An 18,379-nucleotide genomic window follows, 5' to 3' on the forward strand; every position below is an offset into this window, starting at 1 on the left:
AACTTTGAACCTGCTCAGGTCGAGCCGAAAGTCTTTCTCTTCCACTGATGTCCCTCCACCTCCTCCACCTCCTCCTCCTCCACCTCCTCCTCTTCCTCCTCCTCTCTGCGACCTCTTGCACATGTAGTCGGGTTTGTTTATCCGGACCGGTACCGGTACATTTAACTGAGAGGGTCGGTGATTGTAACGTTACACCGGAGTACAACAACAACAACCCTCATTAATGTGAGGACTAGATCTCCTCTGGTCCATGTTTACCATCACCCCGACATGTAAAACACAGAGTTACATATTTTATAGTTCCTTATCGGAGCTTTATTGAGACGCATAAAACAATCTGTGGTTATTGAAGCATTTTCCTCTGAACTCTGCTACGAGCTCAATAGAAGCTAATTAACACATTAGCTCCCATTTCACCAAAATAAAGTTATTCTACACCGAATAAAATCACGTTAGCGGTTTTCACCGTGGACTAAATATAGCAGAGTTACTGTGGAAAAGTTATCTAGTATAATTATAACAAGCACACAGAACTTACTCTGAGTGGTGAACTGCTGGCGGTGGTGGACGAGACTACTGATGGTAGCGGACGGTGCCGGTGCAACCGGAGGATGAACGGCTGGGAGGGCGATGCTCGGTTCGGCTCCACGCTGCTGCAGGAGGAGCGGTGTGTCCTTGAACTGCATCTGTCTGCGGTCCAAGTTTAAACTATCTGTCGTGAAATGGTCCCTGAAGAGGCGTCTGTTGGTGTTAATCCTAAAGTCTCCTTTAGCTCTTCATGAAATCAATCCTCCTCTTTTTCCTTTCTTCATCAGGAGGACATTTAAACAACGATGCAGCGCTGCTTTGGAGGTTCTTGCTTCCAGGAAAGATTCCCTTGCAGGTGGAGGGAGACGTCCTGTAGCAGCTAGCTGATGTACAATAACTATCTGACTACAGCAGGAGTAGAACTGAAGTCCAGCGGGACGACCTCTTATGTAAATGAGCTGCAGGCTTTTATAGTGTTTCACCGTGTGAGAGGAGGAGCCATGCAGAAGGTTATAGAAACCGTCTGTGGGGTAGCTCGGTGACGTACTGAAGCTAGCTTTCAGCCCCGCCTAAAAAAACCTGAGCTGAAGACAGATGAGAAACTGTTCAACGGTCTAACTCCACATTTCAGTGTGACAAAGTTTTCAAACTTTGCAGATGCTTTCAGCAACTCATTTCACACGTATATAATGTACTGAGAAGCAAATCTTGGAATTTGCTTTACAGCATCTTTAAAGTCATCCCCATGACCCTGTTGAGAATCAAATAAAGCAGGTCATAGACAGTAGATGGATGGACAAGTTTAATGTTTTGTCAATCCAGTCATCCACCCTGACCTCCTCCCTACACTTTATTGGTCTACTTACACTCCCTTTTTTAGTGCACAAATGTATACACGTTGACAAGTGTGGTTAGATGCAGTGCACTGAGGACCTGATATCTGCCAAAAGATTAGTGTGAAAAACTCGACTGATTTCACCCTCAATGGTCGCCATCTTGGCTGTGCAGTGGAAGGAGAGGGACCACCAGCATAGGTTGCAGTGAACACAGATACAAATGTATGTTGTACACATCCACAAAAATACTGTTCATTTCACACTTGGTACCACTATACTGTTGTCAGAAAGAAGCCATTAGTATAATTATTGTGTGCCTGAAACATTTTAGTAAAATGAGGAAACAAAGACGGCAGATATGTTGATCTATTCAAATGCTTTGGTTGTCACTTCCACTAAGTGCACAGAGGCTTTATCCAATTTGAGACAATACTACCTTGTCAAATTTTAAAATGGACCTTTCTGTTAAGATCATTTTGTGACAGTACAATCAGATATATTCATTTAATCATCAGAGCTGGGCTAAGCTGCTGTTCCACTTATAAATATTCCTCCTGTCCTCGATGACCTTGTCAAATTCAACCCAAATAGAAAAACTTAACTCTGTACTCATAAAAGTTGTAGTGACAGTGACTTTTCTGAATGCTAATTGTTAATTTGAACAAACCAAATCAGCAGTCAACCTGCTACGATTCATGTGAAAAATCACAAAGCTTACCGACAAATCAATAAAGGTCCCTTCAACTCTTCTTCATCCTGAGATCAGCGGCTTCATAACGTGTGCTTGTGCGTGATTGTTGCTTGAACTGCTGAGTGCTCTCTTGTATATTTATTTTTATCTCAATTGGTTGTATTAATTCTTCTCGACAGATATAAACCCCAGATGCAGATCAACAGAGCTCTGTGCTGTTTGAAGGGAAAACAATTAAGTGTAGATGTTTGGTTGTTTTTGTCATTCTCCCTAGTTTCCGTGGTAACAGCAGAGCGTTTCGATGCAGTAAACTCTCCTCTGAGGAGAGACATGGAGAACAGGACTGCTTTTCCTTTATTTCTTTATTTCTACATATATATATATTTGATCTATTTCATATTGTACCAATTGTTTTTCTTTCTTGTTTTATTTATTGATACAGTTTGGTGAAAGTGATGAAACTATGAGATGGAAAATTAGTTGAAATATAAAACAGAAAAATGGAAAATGTGCGCCAGAGAGTTCATCAGATGTTTTTTTGAAACGTAAATAGAGAAGAGAAGAAGTAAAAGTACCATTAATTAAGAGTTAAGCAGTTATATGATGTCCAGTCACCGGACTGGAATGAATAGTACTGGAACATTGAGCTCCTGTATAGAAACCAGACTGTCAAGTTCAGGTAGTTCTGTATGACTCGTATGTTTGGGCTCGTTGCACTGCTGCAGAATACTGTGTGATGGACAAGAATCAGAGCATCTAAAACACCTGAACTTTTTTGCAGAGCAAACATTGTGTGTGTTTGTGTGTGTTCACCGCAGGGGTTGGTGTATAATTAAACTGCTTCATTTTGATAGAGGTTCATCTTTCTCATCAGGTCAGGTCTTTTGGTCTCGATGTAGGCGGTTTAGATGGAGTCAACCTTAAACCAGCACAAAACACCCGGCGGTGATGCTTCACAAACAGAGCCGTGCAGAGAGGAACAAAATACATGTTCAGCATAATTAATGCAAGGAGGGAAATGTGGAGGTGAAATTACAATATATCAGCACAAGGACAAAAAAGTAGAAAGAGCAAAGTCACATCAGGAGGAAAAAAAACAACCACATTATCTCACTCAACGTGTCAGCCTAGAAAAGTCAAGACAGAGTGGTGAGTAATTCTCCAGAAACTATCTCTGTTCTCACCGGCCACTGTTGGTGCTGCAGCGTGCTTTTTGCTTTTGCTTTTTTTGACCAGAAAAACAATGCCGCAACCTGCTGCTGCTCGCCCTGCCGTATGCCGCTTTGTAATTCAGTGCTGATCCTCCCACGCAGGCCAGCATACAATTACCATTCGACCATGAAATAACAGGTTCCTGCTGTCACATTTCAAGGCTGGGACGTGTCAGAGCTATGATTAGCTGCCGGGGTCCGATTCCAGTGCTGTGATTGGCTAATTTCAGACCAAATGGAGCATTCACATTATCGTCATCCATTTATGGGGTTTATATCTGCCACACAAATTAACATCCCAGCAGCACTTTTTTCACTGGTCCAGTGATGCATGTATCAAAGTCTGCAAATTGACTACACTGACTTTACTTTCTCATAATAGTTGCAAAATGAAGCATTTTTATCCCTCTTCTTCTGACCTAATTAAACTGTACACAGAGAAAAATAATGAAGTGGTAACCCTTCTTTTTGCTGCAAACTAGATTTGCACATTTAATTAGGGTGATGAAATATGGAAATGACCATTAAGCCTTGTTACTACACCAATTTATTACTTGTTTGTATTAACCCATTGCTCATGACATCTCTGACCTGACTGGGAAGAGTAATGCTGCATGAAAAAGTACTATTAACACCAAATAGCAGATTAAAGCCATTTGAAAATCCATTGTATTTAACCATGTTTTATAGCAGGGGAATCAAACATGTAACTTTCTGTAGCAAATGTTTCAAATAAATCAGTTAATCATCATGTTCAAACTTCACATATTCACACAGGGGGAAATTCAGGTTCCTGTGCTGATTGTGTGGGGAGTCGGGGAGTGGATGTAGCCAAGTGATTTGGAGAACAACCAATTACTTATCGTTATTTTTTACATACTTGCAAGCGCAGAACAATTTCTTATTGGGCCTGCCAGTCACAGGACCAGGGAACCCCTAAGGCCAGTAATTGTGTGAACATTTGTTGTTGAAAAGTGAGATTAAAGATCCTCAAACCAGCCACAAAGTCACATGAACTGACTAGGAAAACTCTCTTTATGACTACAAAGAAATTCAAAACAACCACAATGCAAAGCTTAAATGACTCCAGAGCCATAAAATTCTGTGGGAAAGTGGAGGAGTACATCCTCTTTTTTCTTCCCACTGACACCACAACTATCGTCATCCACAACAAAGCTACAAAACAATTTACTGGATTTATGCTGCCAGTCCAGGATCAAAGCAGTGAAGTCAGCTTCTCTTGCCTTTATGAATCTGCAGTTTATATTTCACCAAGCATATAATTTGTTATCACAAAGTCGTATTTAGACATACCCTTTGTTTGTCCTTCATCTTTATCGTAACACAGCAGGAGGTTTGAGCCGCTGGCAATCATCTCTCTTCCGACACCACTCTCTCTGGTTTCTTAATCACACCACACACATCGACAAAACCCAGCAGGACTGTGAAACATGATGTGAAACAGATTCGTGTAGTCATACAATTAGGAAACATCATTTCCAGTTGCAGAAAGATACAGCTTTCCCAGATGACAAAGATTTCAAAAAGATTTTCATCGGGCTTCAGTGTTTCTTGGGAAAACGAAATGTTGTCCACACACCTATTCACAAGCTTTCAAATTGTTATTGGTGCCAGGCAAACATCAACATTACCTTCAGCAAAAGGCAGAAATAATCATTCAGTGAATTCTAATGTCGAGCTCAATGTCAGCCATCATGCCCAGAGGAATAAATGTAAAAAATGAGTCAGAAATGGAGTGTGACACTGTAAACGTATTCAACGAATAGAAGGTGGATACGGTGAATATTCAACCCTGGTTGGTGCAGGGCATAAATATCTGCTTTGTTGGGGCCCATAAAACAGATGCATTCAAACTGTGACACTGAGTTGAGACCATAACAAACTGTAAATCATATTAGTATTCCTTGTCCTTTTCTCGTGATAATAAAGGTCAAGATCAAGATCTAAAACTACAGTTCCCATATTTTGGGCCTTTGGTGTATGTACAAAGCAGCAACCAACAGTGATGTCACCCATTGGTTTGTGAACGGCCTCGAGTTTGGATTTTGGCCGGCGCCATCTTGCAAGTCCCGAGTTGTTTGGAGCCGGAAGTGACCATATTTAAATGAGCTAGGGGGGAGAGAGTGGTGGATCTGACTAATCTCATTGGAAACCCGGCGATACTACGTCCCGCTCACCGATAGCTGTAACCTGATTGCACGATAGGCATGTCAATCAAACAGAAACGCCCCCCAAAAACTGCTTTTTGGGAATTATTTTCAAATTGATGATGGGATTATTTTCAGATGGACCTCCAGAAAACTAATAAGAAGAAGGGACTTTAGCTTGCAAAACCGAGATAAGTCTGGGAAAAATAGGAGTCTATCGAGCAGGATGCTTTTTGGAGCCGACCTCTAGCGGCACTCGGCACTTCTGCATCAGCCTCATTTTTCAGACTCGGAAGCTACATCCACTTTTATATACAGTCTATGGTATGCACATACTGTATACACATATATAATATACCTATGGATTTACAGACATTTTACACTATGCTTTGATAATAAAGAAGGCAGGTTCTGAAGTGCAATCAATACTGGAAATAATAGTAACCTCAGGATGTAAAAGCAACACAGTATCTAAAAGGGAGTATCATGTCTATGTGTTCATATTTGTTCGGGTTATGACTCAGAGAGGGAGCACCATTTTTAATGCAAACAGCTGCAACAACTGCTGCAGGCAGTAAAAGGTTTAAACTACCCAAATTACCTCCATGAGCCGCTGCTGCTGCAACTTCAGACCGTGTTGATAAGCAGCCAAACTTCAATATAAAGCTTCCTGTGGTTTATACACCACAGTCACCTATCTCTTTCACCTCCACTCCCACACAGGCTCATCTCCTGGTTTGACAACCTCCACCACATTGAGTCCCTGTCTGACTCAGAGTGGAACAAAACATAAATCTACTGAAATGACTGAAACTTTGAGAATGTTATCGTGCTGAAACAAATTCTGATAAAACAAAGCACAACAACTTGAACACCAATGTAGGTCAATTGTTTTGGATTTTTGTGTTGTGTGTGAGCTTTGGTTTTGCTAAACATTTTAGCATCGTTTTAGTTGTATTTTAAATTTCTATTCCTTTTGTCTCCGTCTTTGTTGTGTGCGGTTATCATGGTTACATGTGTCATTTTCATCTGTCATGGACGTTTGTGGAAAAGACGCTATTTACTTCTTTAAAAAGGAGCTTGTGTACCTGTAATGAATCTGACTAACTCCGTCTTCTCAGTAAATCCAGTCAGTATTCCAAACTGAATGATGACTGAATGATACTGAATACAAGATGCTTCCATCAATGGCAGTGCAACAGGTCAAACCAATAAATCCTCTTCTGAACAAAAGCTGTTTAAGGCAGTGGAGGAAAATGTTTGACTGATCAGGAGCTACACTTCATCATTCTGGTTGTTGAATAAGACGTTACATTAAGACGCTATTTTGTTAATCGGCCCATTTTTTAACCATTATTAAAAAAATCCTTTTCAAATGTTATTTGTAATTTAATTTTAACCTTGATTTTGGTATGAAACGTTTTATTGATGATGGAATAAAGACTGCATCAAGAAAAGGATTGCAGTTTTCTTTCCGTCACGATCTTGTTTTTTTCAAGCCAGAAGTAACCACATTCAGTTGAACTGGAGAGGAGCTGAGTCAATCTGACCGGGTCCACCTGTACAGGAAACCTGGCAGCATCTCAGGCCCTTCAATCCAACCAGACATTCCTCCAAACGTAGCTCTGAATTGGAATTATTTTTCAAAATAGGTCACCACAACACTGATCAGAAGGAGAGAATTTATCAAATGACACCATATTGACTTGTGGGAAAAATGTATTGACCTAATATTTAATGAAAGACGTTGACGCTTTTTGAATGGGAATCGATGAAGTGAGAATTTGTTTGGAGCAAACACCTAGTGGCCCTCAGTGGTATTGCACTTTAAGGCACTTCCGCATTGGCTTCACTTTTCCGACCTGGAAACTTCATTTTATAAGGTCTATGTTTGGACCAGTGTGTGTATAGTGAGCTCGACCATTTTGTGACTTAATTAATTTATTATGAGGACTTTGTGAGCACAGCATGTCAATAACTGTTCTGTTTCTTTGTTTGTTTACAGGCAGAAATACAAAAGTACATCACTGAGGTAAGACACACACACACACACACACACACACACACACACACACACACACACACACACACACACACACACACACACACACACACACACACACACACACACACACACACACACACACACACACACAGGAAGCCCTCAGTCTGAAGTGCAGCACTAAAGAGGCTCTCACTCCTCCTACACACACCTGTCTGTCTCTATTTTCGTACATACAATCTGACTGCAAATGTGTGTGCTCTTAGTGTGACATTGCATTGGGGGTTGTGATGGTTATCTTTTACTGAAGCTGCCTCAAACACATCAAACACAGTCGAACATCCACTATACAGCCGATGACCTCTGGGCGGGACATCTCCCTCCAGCTCTCACACTGTGTGTGTGACATTTCTCATTGCATGACTACAAATGAAGAAAATATTCTCTAAGAGCGAGAAATGTGTAGGTGTCAACAATAAAAGACAAGAAGAAAAACCTCCCATTCACCCACACAGTACAGACTCAAAGACAAACAATATGACAGGTTGCCATTCACTTTGAGCTGAACCTTCAGATAACATGCTGGTGCTGCCCAGCATGTACTGTACATTCGAGCTACTTTTCTTGTTATGCCACTTTTCACTTCACTAAGATAATCAGGCAGCTTTAGTTACTGTTTACTTTACAAATTAAGATTTTTGCAAACCAAGCATATAAAGATAAGTAAGAATTTCTGGCTTTTTTTTGGTGTGTGTGTGACAATTTACCACTTTTCATTTTGATAATTGAATGAATTATTTAAAAATTAAACATGTATTTTTTTTTTAACTTTTATACGTCATCCAATCACTCATTTATTAAAAACATAATCAGCTGATTGATCCATTATGAAAATTATTATTACTTTCAGTCCCTCAAAAAAGTTTCCACCTCCACCAATTACAACAATCAAATCTTGCTTCCATATGAATGAAAGAGTAATAATAATCTAATGATGTGTTATATGTACAATAATATAAAATATCAATAAATCTATCAGTATTAACAATAACATACCGTATACTTCTCTACTTTTATCTAAGAATGATCATAAATGCAGGACTTCAATTACGTTTTAATAAAATGTTATTTATATAGCGCCAAATCACAACAAAGGTTATTTCATGGCATTTAACACATTAAAGTCCTTACAGCAGAACTTTACAATATTATACAGAGAAACCCAACAATTCAACAATTGCCACAAAAGCTAGGAGGGAAAAACACCAGGATCAGAGGTGGGCGGCCATCTGCCTCGGCCGATTGGGGAGAGAGGAGAGCAGAGAGAGAAAAGGACAGCATAGACATATAAGACATGAACTGTTGATGGGGCCGACAATCACAGAGCAGATACACTTCGACTTGTAACAAAGTATTTTTACATTGCTATATTGATACTTTCAACTTTGTAATGATCAGTAATTAAACATGCAATCAGCGATTCTGGTAAAAGATTGGCATTTGAACTGAAGAGCCAAACAAATATACACCTCACTTCAGTGCTCCTTAAGGAGCTCCACCCCCCAAATTCATGTAAGCAAGGTAATGAGACTAAAAACTGGCCTTATACCGTGGGGGAGTTGAGGTCTCTTTCTCATAGCTGAAGCTGAACTTACATTTTGATTTAAGATGCCATCAAACGAACAACATGCAAGCACAAAAAAACAGCATCCAAAACACAATGGAGTAAAACTTTGTTGTATGTTTTTACAAAAGTACTGTTACCAAAGAGAGGATCATGGATTTGTAGCTAAGCTAACAAGGAAGGTAATGTTATCAAGCATATCATAACATTACAAACACTCTCACTTTGCTCGCTAACTTATATTTCTGGTTTGGTATGAACAGCAAGTAATGTAACTAACGTTATCTAGTGTTGCTATCATTGCTGGTACGAAGCTACATGCAAAGTTATAAGATTACAGTTAAATTTAATTCAATTATATTCATGACAGACATCATGTCACGGCACTTAGTAGGGTTAATACATTACAATGTTGTAGAGAGAAAGCCAACAATTCAACAATTTCCACAAGAACAAGCTGTTGGTGACAGTGGGGAGTCATGGAGTGGTTGAGGGTTTGTCATTAATACTACTGCAACCCTACAACCACTAGTGATAATTATAATGATTTAATTTACTGGAAATAAAAGGGGCTTTTCTTTAAAGACAAATTACATACTTGAAGTTTAATTCTCTCCCTCACGTCCAGTTCCTGTTCTGACTTCAGCTGTACACATGGCAACTGAAACACATTTCTTCCAGTTTACAGGAATGTTTTTGGTTGACATGACAATGGCAGGATGCCTGGCTGCAGTGGAGTCTTTATATTTCCCTGTGGTCAGTTTAAACCATCCTTCTGCAGTAAAGAATATCCAGCAACCAAATCCACCCATCCATCCATCCATCCGTCCGTCCGTCCGTCCATCCGTCCATCCATCCGTCCGTCCGTCTGTCCATCCGTCCATCCGTCCATCCATCCATCCGTCCATCATCCGTCCGTCCATCCATCCATCCATCCATCCGTCCATCCATCCATCCGTCCGTCCGTCCGTCCGTCCGTCCGTCCGTCCGTCCGTCCGTCCGTCCGTCCGTCCGTTCATCCATCCATCCATCCGTCCATCCATCCGTCCATCCGTCCTTCCGTCCATCCATCCATCCGTCCATCATCCGTCCGTCCATCCATCCATCCATCCATCCGTCCATCCATCCATCCATCCATCCATCCATCCATCCATCCATCCATCTGTTCATCCAGTGGTAAAGGAAATGTTCGGATCCTTCACTGAAGTAAAACTATTAGGCTGCCCTGCAACGATTTTATATTACAAGATTAAGTCCTGCACTGACTTTAGTAAACAGATCAGGAACCTGTAACTAAAGTATCAAAATTTGAAATGATTTCTGATTGACTATTTAGTTTGTAAAATGTAGGTAACAGGGAGCTGGCCTTCACCCAGAGCCACAGAGAGGACTTCTCTGAATTTGTGAAATAACTAGTAACTAAAGCTGACATATATGTGTATTGGTGTGGTGGTGGTACATTTGGACAGTTGAGAAAGGCTTTTAAGCTAGGCTTGTCAGCACTTAACAAGATTGCATGTGCTTTTTGTGTCCACTATGGTTTGATTTGTCTGCTGCTTTCTTTATGTGGTACAACAACTTCAATTGCTGAAACATTGAAGTTTCAAAATTGATTGAACAGGAACACAGTAATAATTCACTTTATCTAAGGAAAGCAGTGACTGCTCTCATCTCGTAGCTGGAACTAACTTGTTCAAAATCAAAAATAGTTCTACATTTAGCCTATCGGAGAACTTTTCAAACTGGCTGGAACTGCTGTCTAGGCTAGAAAAGACACTGTATAAATACAGTGAAGTCTATTAGATAACGTGTTTATTTCCTGGAGGAAACTCTTATCGTCTACTGTGGGTGTCTGCTGATTGACAGGAGGCAGAGTGTCATGTGTCCGTCTGGAGGAAACAGATTTTCATGTTGTTGTTCTGTAGTGTGAACAGGACAGCAGCTGTGTGGGTGCAGAAGATCAGTCAGTTAGCAGGTGTGTGAAGTCTGAAGAGAATATTTCTGAGTGCTACCATTGCTCTTGTAAGGGGTAAAATACCATAGATCAAAACAGAAGACAATACATTATATATGCTCAGTTAAATTACAGGTAGAAGAAGGAAAAAACAGCACAGCAGGAGTGTTTTACAGAATTTCTTTGCTACGGTTATGCTTCTAGTTCATTTTACTGTCTTTACATAACAGTGGGGTCCAAAAGTCTGAAACCATAAACAAAAAAAACAAAAACAAAAACGGTCATATTTTAATGTAAACCTGAAATGAGTAGAAAGTTTGAGGAACGAGAACTTCTTAAAATTCTTACATGTAAAATGAAGAAATTTTTTTTTTAATATAAAAGTATTAAACCCAAGTGTCACATTACCCAAAAAATACCTGTTTTTAAAGGTGCAATATGAGTAACGACACAACAGAACTCATAAATGTTATTTAAACTCAGCCAGTCCTGTTACGCTGGATGTTCAAATAACTATCCTCTGGGAACTGAGTGATAAACATAATCATAACAAAAAAACTAAATAAGAAACAAGAGGACGAAGACTGTACGCTTTGTATGTTTTAGTTTTTTTTTTTTACCTTATACTGTGTTGCTTATTGGTTGTCTTATGTATTGTGTTGTAATAACTGAGCACATGAGTGTGTGTTGGTGTTGCCAGGCTGAAGGGGGTCCTGGAGCAGATGGACCATGGTGTTGTGGACCTGCAGGAGCTCCGCAGGAACCTGGAGCTCGCTGCTGCCATGTTGGACGCTGTTTACACTGATGAGACCAGGTGAGACAGAACTGGCTGAAAAAGATGGATTTACAGAAAATAAACATTTGTCTTTGGTTGTGCAATCTGTGACTATGTCCTCCCACTGTGCAGGCGCCTGTTGGACACAGAGGATGAGCTCAGTGACCTGCAGGCCGAGTCGGTGCCGACTGAAGTACGTGATTGGCTGGCGTGCACCTTCAGCAGGAAGATGGGCGTGGCCAAGCGTCGTCCGGAGGAGAAGCCAAGATTCAGGAGCATTGTCCATGCAGTGCAAGCTGGGATATTTGTAGAGAGGTAAACAATGCTTAGTTCAATTAAATGGAAATACTTCCCTCCACGTATTAAACCAAGACATTTTTACATCTTGTTCATTACTACGTTGAGTCAGCGCCTCTACTGGTGGCATGAAATACAGCAGTGATATTTTTCACCTGTGTTTGGGGAAAGATTTGGGTTTAGGTTAAAGTACAGGACATTTGTCATGATGGTTACAATAATAAACACGTGGTTATTTGTTATGGAACTGTTGTGGTTAAAATCTAGAGCTATCTAAGCTATAGGGTCACTTTCTGAGGATTGTTTTCGCTGATTCCATCAGTTCATCTTAATGTTACATATCCAATCACACTTTAGACAATAGAGTTTCTCCAACTTCATGTCATCAGTTTGTATTTGTTGTTACAACATGTCCTTAACAAACAATCCAAACATCATCTGTCCAGCAGCTCATTAAGGCTCATTGATGTATTTTATTCAAACAACATGCTTACATTGACGTGGTGGCAACCTTTAGTTGCCTTAGTAATCATGATGCAGGCAAATAGGGAGGTTAGCTGATGAAGTCAGTGTGAAGAGGAGGTCCGGGTGGGTGGATGGATTAACAAAACATTTGACTTTAATGTGAGAGACTGCTCTTCTTTTTTAATGTTGTTTCAAGTAACCATGACAGTTCTATAATCTTATTAATTATTGCAGTGCAACATTTTTATCATAAGGATCTTCTTCAGGCACTTTTTTGTCACAAATTGTATTTTTAAATCTCACATTATATGAAAGCTTCCAAACAATAACAATAAGTAACTCATCAACTACATGTGGGAACAATTGGCAAGTGACAGCATCAAGTACGCACAAAAGAAAAGAAAAAGCCTAATCCAGGCTTTACCATAACATTGTCACGTCATAAAAGGGTTATTTATTTCTGTCTGTCGCATATCTCTTGAAGCAGGTTAACTTCTGTGGTTCATAGTCAGGTGTAGGGAAAAACCACCAATAATGTCGTTTTACCTGGAAGGAAAGAAAACTGTGCTTCTCCGCTTTCAAATGTTCAGTCAGTTCACTTGTTTCTGTCTTCAGCAGAAGTGTGCAGCACCTGCAGACAGAACAGAACAACAAAAACAGTCATAGGTTTTCATCAAAATAAATTTCAGAAAGCGTCCGGCCGACTTCACCGCAGATGTGATTACGAGGTCGAACACGAAGTGTAATGACGTTAGCGTGCGAGCGAGCTGGAGATGGAGATCATATAGGTCCAATATCATTAGAGTGTGAATGACTCGCAGTGATAGAACAGTATCAGTTCATCTGCTGCAGCTTAATGACACATGAAATCAAAAAATATCTGCGGCACCGAGGCAGCGCTGACTCTGTGTGTGTGTGTTTATAGCATGGTTACCATGGTTACAAAGAATCCATCCTGGTCACAAACTGTGGAGGAGGGTGGCTGGAAGGGGTCTGTGTGAGGAGTGTTTATATGCATGCCACTGTCTATATATGTGAGATGTGTGTGTGATATTTTTATCTGTGTGTGACAACAGGATGTACAGACGGACATCCAACATGGCCGGTCTGACCTACCCGCCGACGGCTTTAAAAGCTCTCAAGGTAAAACTGTAGTTCCCATTGCAGAAAGTGACTGTTTGTTGTTTTAAACCTGTGCTGGATTGAAGGGTAAAGATTTTTTTTTTTAAATAAACTCACAATTAACCTTTTCAGCCACAGCATAGTTTGCTTTTTTGTAGAAACTTAAACAGAGGCGGCGGCAAATACAAAAATAAGACTGCAAAAGTTAAGGAAGGGACCAAGGAGACAAGAAATGATAGGGAAGAGGAATCAGAGAAGAAAAAGAGGAGGGTGGTAATGAAAATTGGAGATATAGAGAGCAAAAAAAGGTGGACGTTAGTGACAGCAAGGGGAAAATAAAAAAAGGAATAAAGCGGTATGGAAGGGTAAGAGGACATAGACAAAGGGAATTGAAAAAGAAAAAAGAAAGGCAGGAGAAAAAGGGAAGAGATATAGAAAAAAAGAAAGGCGTAAATGGTAATGAATAGTGATGTTCGATCTGATACCAAACAAAACCCAGGCTGAAATCGTTGATACCGATTTGATAGCGACACTTTGTACAAAAGCTTAACGTGTTCAGAAAAGGGAAAGCTGTTGGCAACCTCCCAAAATATACTATAGATACTGTTGAAGTGGAACAGACAGGTTACTAAAGCTCACTGTAGATAGAAATGTAAATTATGAACTGCCATAATAAACGACCCAGAGCTCGTGACCATCGGTGAGGGTCGGAACGTAGATCTCCCAGTAAACTGAAAGCTTCCCCTTCTAGCTCAGCTCCCTTTTCACCAACACGGTCCGGTGCAGCGCCTGTTGTACTGCTGCAGCCGCACCGATCCACCTGTCGATCTCCCGCTCCATCCTCCCCTCACTCGTGAACAAGACCCGGAGATACTTAAACTCCTTTGCTTGAGGCAGGCACCTGGAGGGAGCAATCCATCGGTTTCCGGCAGAGAACCATGGCCTCAGATTGGAGGTGCTAACCCTCATCCCCGCCCCTTCACACTCGGCTGCAAACCACCCCAGTGAATGCTGGAGGTCGCGGTCCGAAGAGGCCAACAAGACCACATCATCTGCAAACAGCAGCGATGGGATCTGGAGACCCTCGAACCCAATGTTCTCCTCCCCCCGGCTGCACCTATATATCCTGTCCATGAAAGTCACAAACAGGATCGGTGACAAAGGACAGACCTGGCGGAGGCCAACACCCACTGGAAACGAATCTAACTTATTGCAGAGAATACGAACACAGCTCCTACTGCGGTTGTACGGAGACCGGATGGCCCGTTGCAACGGGTCCGGCACCCCGTACTCCCGCAGCACCCCTCAGAAAAACCCTCGGGGGACCCGGTCGAAAGCCTTCTCCAAGTCCACAAAACACATGTGGGCAAACTCCCAGGACCCCTCCAGTAGTCTTGCGAGGGTAAAGAGCTGGTCCACTGGTCCACTGTTCCATGACCGGCACAGAATCTGCACTGTTCCTATTGGATCTGAGGTTTGACAAACGGCCTCCTTTCCAGCACTCTGGCATAAGCTTTGCCCGGGAGGCTGAGTAGTGTGATACCCCGATAGTTGGAGCACACTCTCCAGTCCCCTTTTTTGAAAATGGGACCCACCACCCCGGTCTGCCAGTCCATGGGCACTGTTCCCGACCCCCATGAGACATTGAAGAGGCGTGTCAGTCAAGACAGCCCAGCAATGTCCAACACAGCATCACAGGGCGGATCTCAACCACCTCCGGAGCCTTGCCACTGAGGAGCTTTTTGACTATCTCAGAGGCCTCTGTCAGGGATATCTGTGTGACCCCCCAACCCCCTCAGTCTTCAGACGCTGCCTCCTCTCCAGAGGGCATGGTGGCCGGGCGAAGGAGTTCCTCAAAGTGCTCCACCGCCCGACGATGTCCCCCGTCCGAGTCAGCAATTGCTCTTTGTCTGGGCTCTCAGCTGAGACCAGGTGCCTTGGGAGACCCTACCAGGGGCTGATGCCCCGGACAACACAGCTCCCAGGATCACTGAGCCACTCAAACCCCTCCACCATGTTAAGGTGGCAATTCGCGGAGGATGTCAATACAACTGGCATTTAATACACAGAAATATTTCATTGATTAAAGTTGCTGACATTATCTTTATATAATTTTCGAGGCCTTTATTTTATAACTTCCTCCATAACTATATTTATTGATTGAGCTCTCATAGTTATTTGTATAAATTGGGAATGAAACAGGATCCTGAGCTTTTAAGAATGCAGGAAACTCCTGTTGTTTGAACATCATCACACACACACACACACACACACACACACACACACACACACACACACACACACATACACACACACACACACACACACACACACACACACACACACACACACACACACACACACACACACACACACACACACACACACACACACACACACACACACAGACTCTTTCTGTCCGTTCCTGGATATTTTCTGCCTCTCCACTGACGGGGCTCAGTTAGTGAAGTCTGTCTCTCACTTTCTCCTCCTCTTCAGACTGCTCCTGTACAACCTCATCATATTCTGTATAGTGATTCAATCTCAGATGCTTAACAGGCTCTATGGTATTGCCATAGGACCTCACAGTCCTCCCACACACATCACATGCAGAGTTGAACTGAAAAACATCCACGTGACTTTTTGAGGTCTGCTTTGATCAATGCGAAGGAAAACTAAAAAAGTAATATGGAGAGACGTGAGGAGGTACGAGGGAAGGATAAGTGCAAAGGGATGCAGTAGAGATGAAATCAGGATAAAAGACGGAATTGAAATGAAAAGTAAATGAAGGGAAGGAGAATTGGAAATGAGGAGGTAAAAAACTGAAAAGAATGAGGTAGAGAAAACAGAAGTAGGTAAGAAAGGAAGTAGCAGAGGGGGAAATAGATGAGGAGGGGCTAGAGAAGGACAAGGAATGATAGAAATGGAAAGAAGTAGGTGTAAAAGGAACAAAGAAAGCTGAAAATGAAAGAAGGAGGTAGAAAACCAAAAGGGAAGGGATGAAGGATGCAGAAGAGGAACTTAAAACTAAAAGGAGGAGGATATTTAGGAGGAGAAGGAGAAGGGAGCAGATTAGAGGAGAGGGAGGGGTTGGAAAGGAAGGGAGGAGATTATAAAGGAAAAGAGGAAAGATAGGAGGAGATGAATAAGTAATGATCGAGGTAGGGAAGAAAATGTTGTGATATATGTTCCCTCCTCAGGGCTTCCTGTGCAAACTAGGAAAGATAATATCTATAATTATTCTTCCTTATATGTCTCCTCTGATATAAAACACATGAATTACAATCTGACCAACTTCAAATGCAGCCGTGAGCTAATGAATGATTACAATCATTAATGTCATTGCTGTATCACTTCCTACCTGTGTGAGCATTAATTATTAGGACACTGGCCTCTACTGACAAAAGCCTTCATTACAGCAGGAGCCGGCAGGATGTCACAGTCACCTGCTGTGTTCACACCGTGCTGCCCCGTGTGAGATGTTGTCTGATGATAAATGTTTCCCAGGACGTGGATCAGTGGTCCTTCGATGTGTTCTCCTTCCACGAGGGCACCGGAGACCACGCCCTCAAGTTCCTGGTCTACGACCTGCTGACCCGCTATGACCTCATCAACAGGTTCAGGGTACACACAGCTTCATATTGTTAACAGCAGCGGGTGGGTGGGGCTTAATGTTGGCTGGGGGACCGAGTTAAGTTGACTGGGTGGACGGATCTCTTTGTGAAAAGGACTGAAGCTGAAACTGATTCTATAATGTGAATAAAATAAGCAAAGACTCGATAGCTAGCCTAGATTTCTCTGGTAACAGCATATACTGTGTTGCACCCTCAAAGCCAACCCAGCCTCACAGAAAAGCGTGAAATAGACACGCTTTGGGCTGTCTAGGTGTGAAAGTTACACACACCTAAATGCCATGTGACTAAGGTCTTGCAACAGAGGCAACCTAGCAATTTCCAGGAATTTATAAGATGCAAATCTCATTATTTTTTATTAACACGTCAGTATGATGGCATAAAAATCCCCAAATTACCAAAATGTGATCAGTCTGCCCGCAAAGTTTCATTTGTTTTGGATTTACAGTTTGTGTTGGAGCTGTATCTTTAGCCAGTTGTTTATTTACTGATTCATTTTAACAAATAAAGTTTCACTCAGCATTCGGTGTACAGGCGGTGTTTGAACATTTCAACACGTTTTTGGACACAAAAATGTCATATGAAAGCTGAGCTACAGGGCATCTGAGTATCCACCCATTCACACTGTTGTCATGTTATCTGGAGTGTAACACAGTGCTGTGTTCAGATCCCAGTGCAGGCTCTGGTGCAGTTTGTTGAAGCTCTGGAGAACGGCTACAGCAAACACAGGAACCCCTACCACAACCTAATCCACGCCGCCGACGTCACTCAGACCGCCCACTTCCTCATGCTGCACACTGGACTGATGGTAACACACACACACACACACACACACACACACACACACACACACACACACACACACACACACACACACACACACACACACACACACACACACACACACACACACACACACACACATGCATGTCTTTCTATCTTTGTGAGGACCCTCACCAACATAATGCATCCAATGCCCCTTACACAAACCAAGTCTGAACCCTCAAACTGCACTTTGAAGTGAGGACATCCAAACGGTCCTCATTGTCAAACAATGTCCTCACAGGTCTAAAA

The 18,379-nt window shown here is 41.9% G+C and overlaps 1 protein-coding gene across 4 annotated transcripts in view; it reads left to right on the forward strand.

Annotated features, from left to right (window-relative positions):
* LOC138201545 (dual specificity calcium/calmodulin-dependent 3',5'-cyclic nucleotide phosphodiesterase 1A-like) overlaps positions 1-18,379 on the forward strand; it is a 37,605-nt gene that overhangs the window by 6,671 nt on the left and 12,555 nt on the right. For all 4 annotated transcript variants that reach the window (XM_069155135.1, XM_069155136.1, XM_069155137.1 and 1 more), the window contains exons 2-7: positions 7,440-7,466; positions 11,715-11,828; positions 11,922-12,104; positions 13,628-13,694; positions 17,181-17,297; positions 17,973-18,113. In XM_069155135.1, the coding sequence (XP_069011236.1) occupies positions 7,440-7,466; positions 11,715-11,828; positions 11,922-12,104; positions 13,628-13,694; positions 17,181-17,297; positions 17,973-18,113 (649 nt within the window). The remainder of the gene's footprint in view (positions 1-7,439; positions 7,467-11,714; positions 11,829-11,921; positions 12,105-13,627; positions 13,695-17,180; positions 17,298-17,972; positions 18,114-18,379) is intronic.

Source organism: Embiotoca jacksoni, unplaced genomic scaffold, assembly GCF_022577435.1.
Source record: "Embiotoca jacksoni isolate LCO1_2020_lvr unplaced genomic scaffold, fEmbJac1.0.p SCAF_2, whole genome shotgun sequence".
Classification (NCBI taxonomy): Eukaryota; Metazoa; Chordata; class Actinopteri; family Embiotocidae; genus Embiotoca; species Embiotoca jacksoni.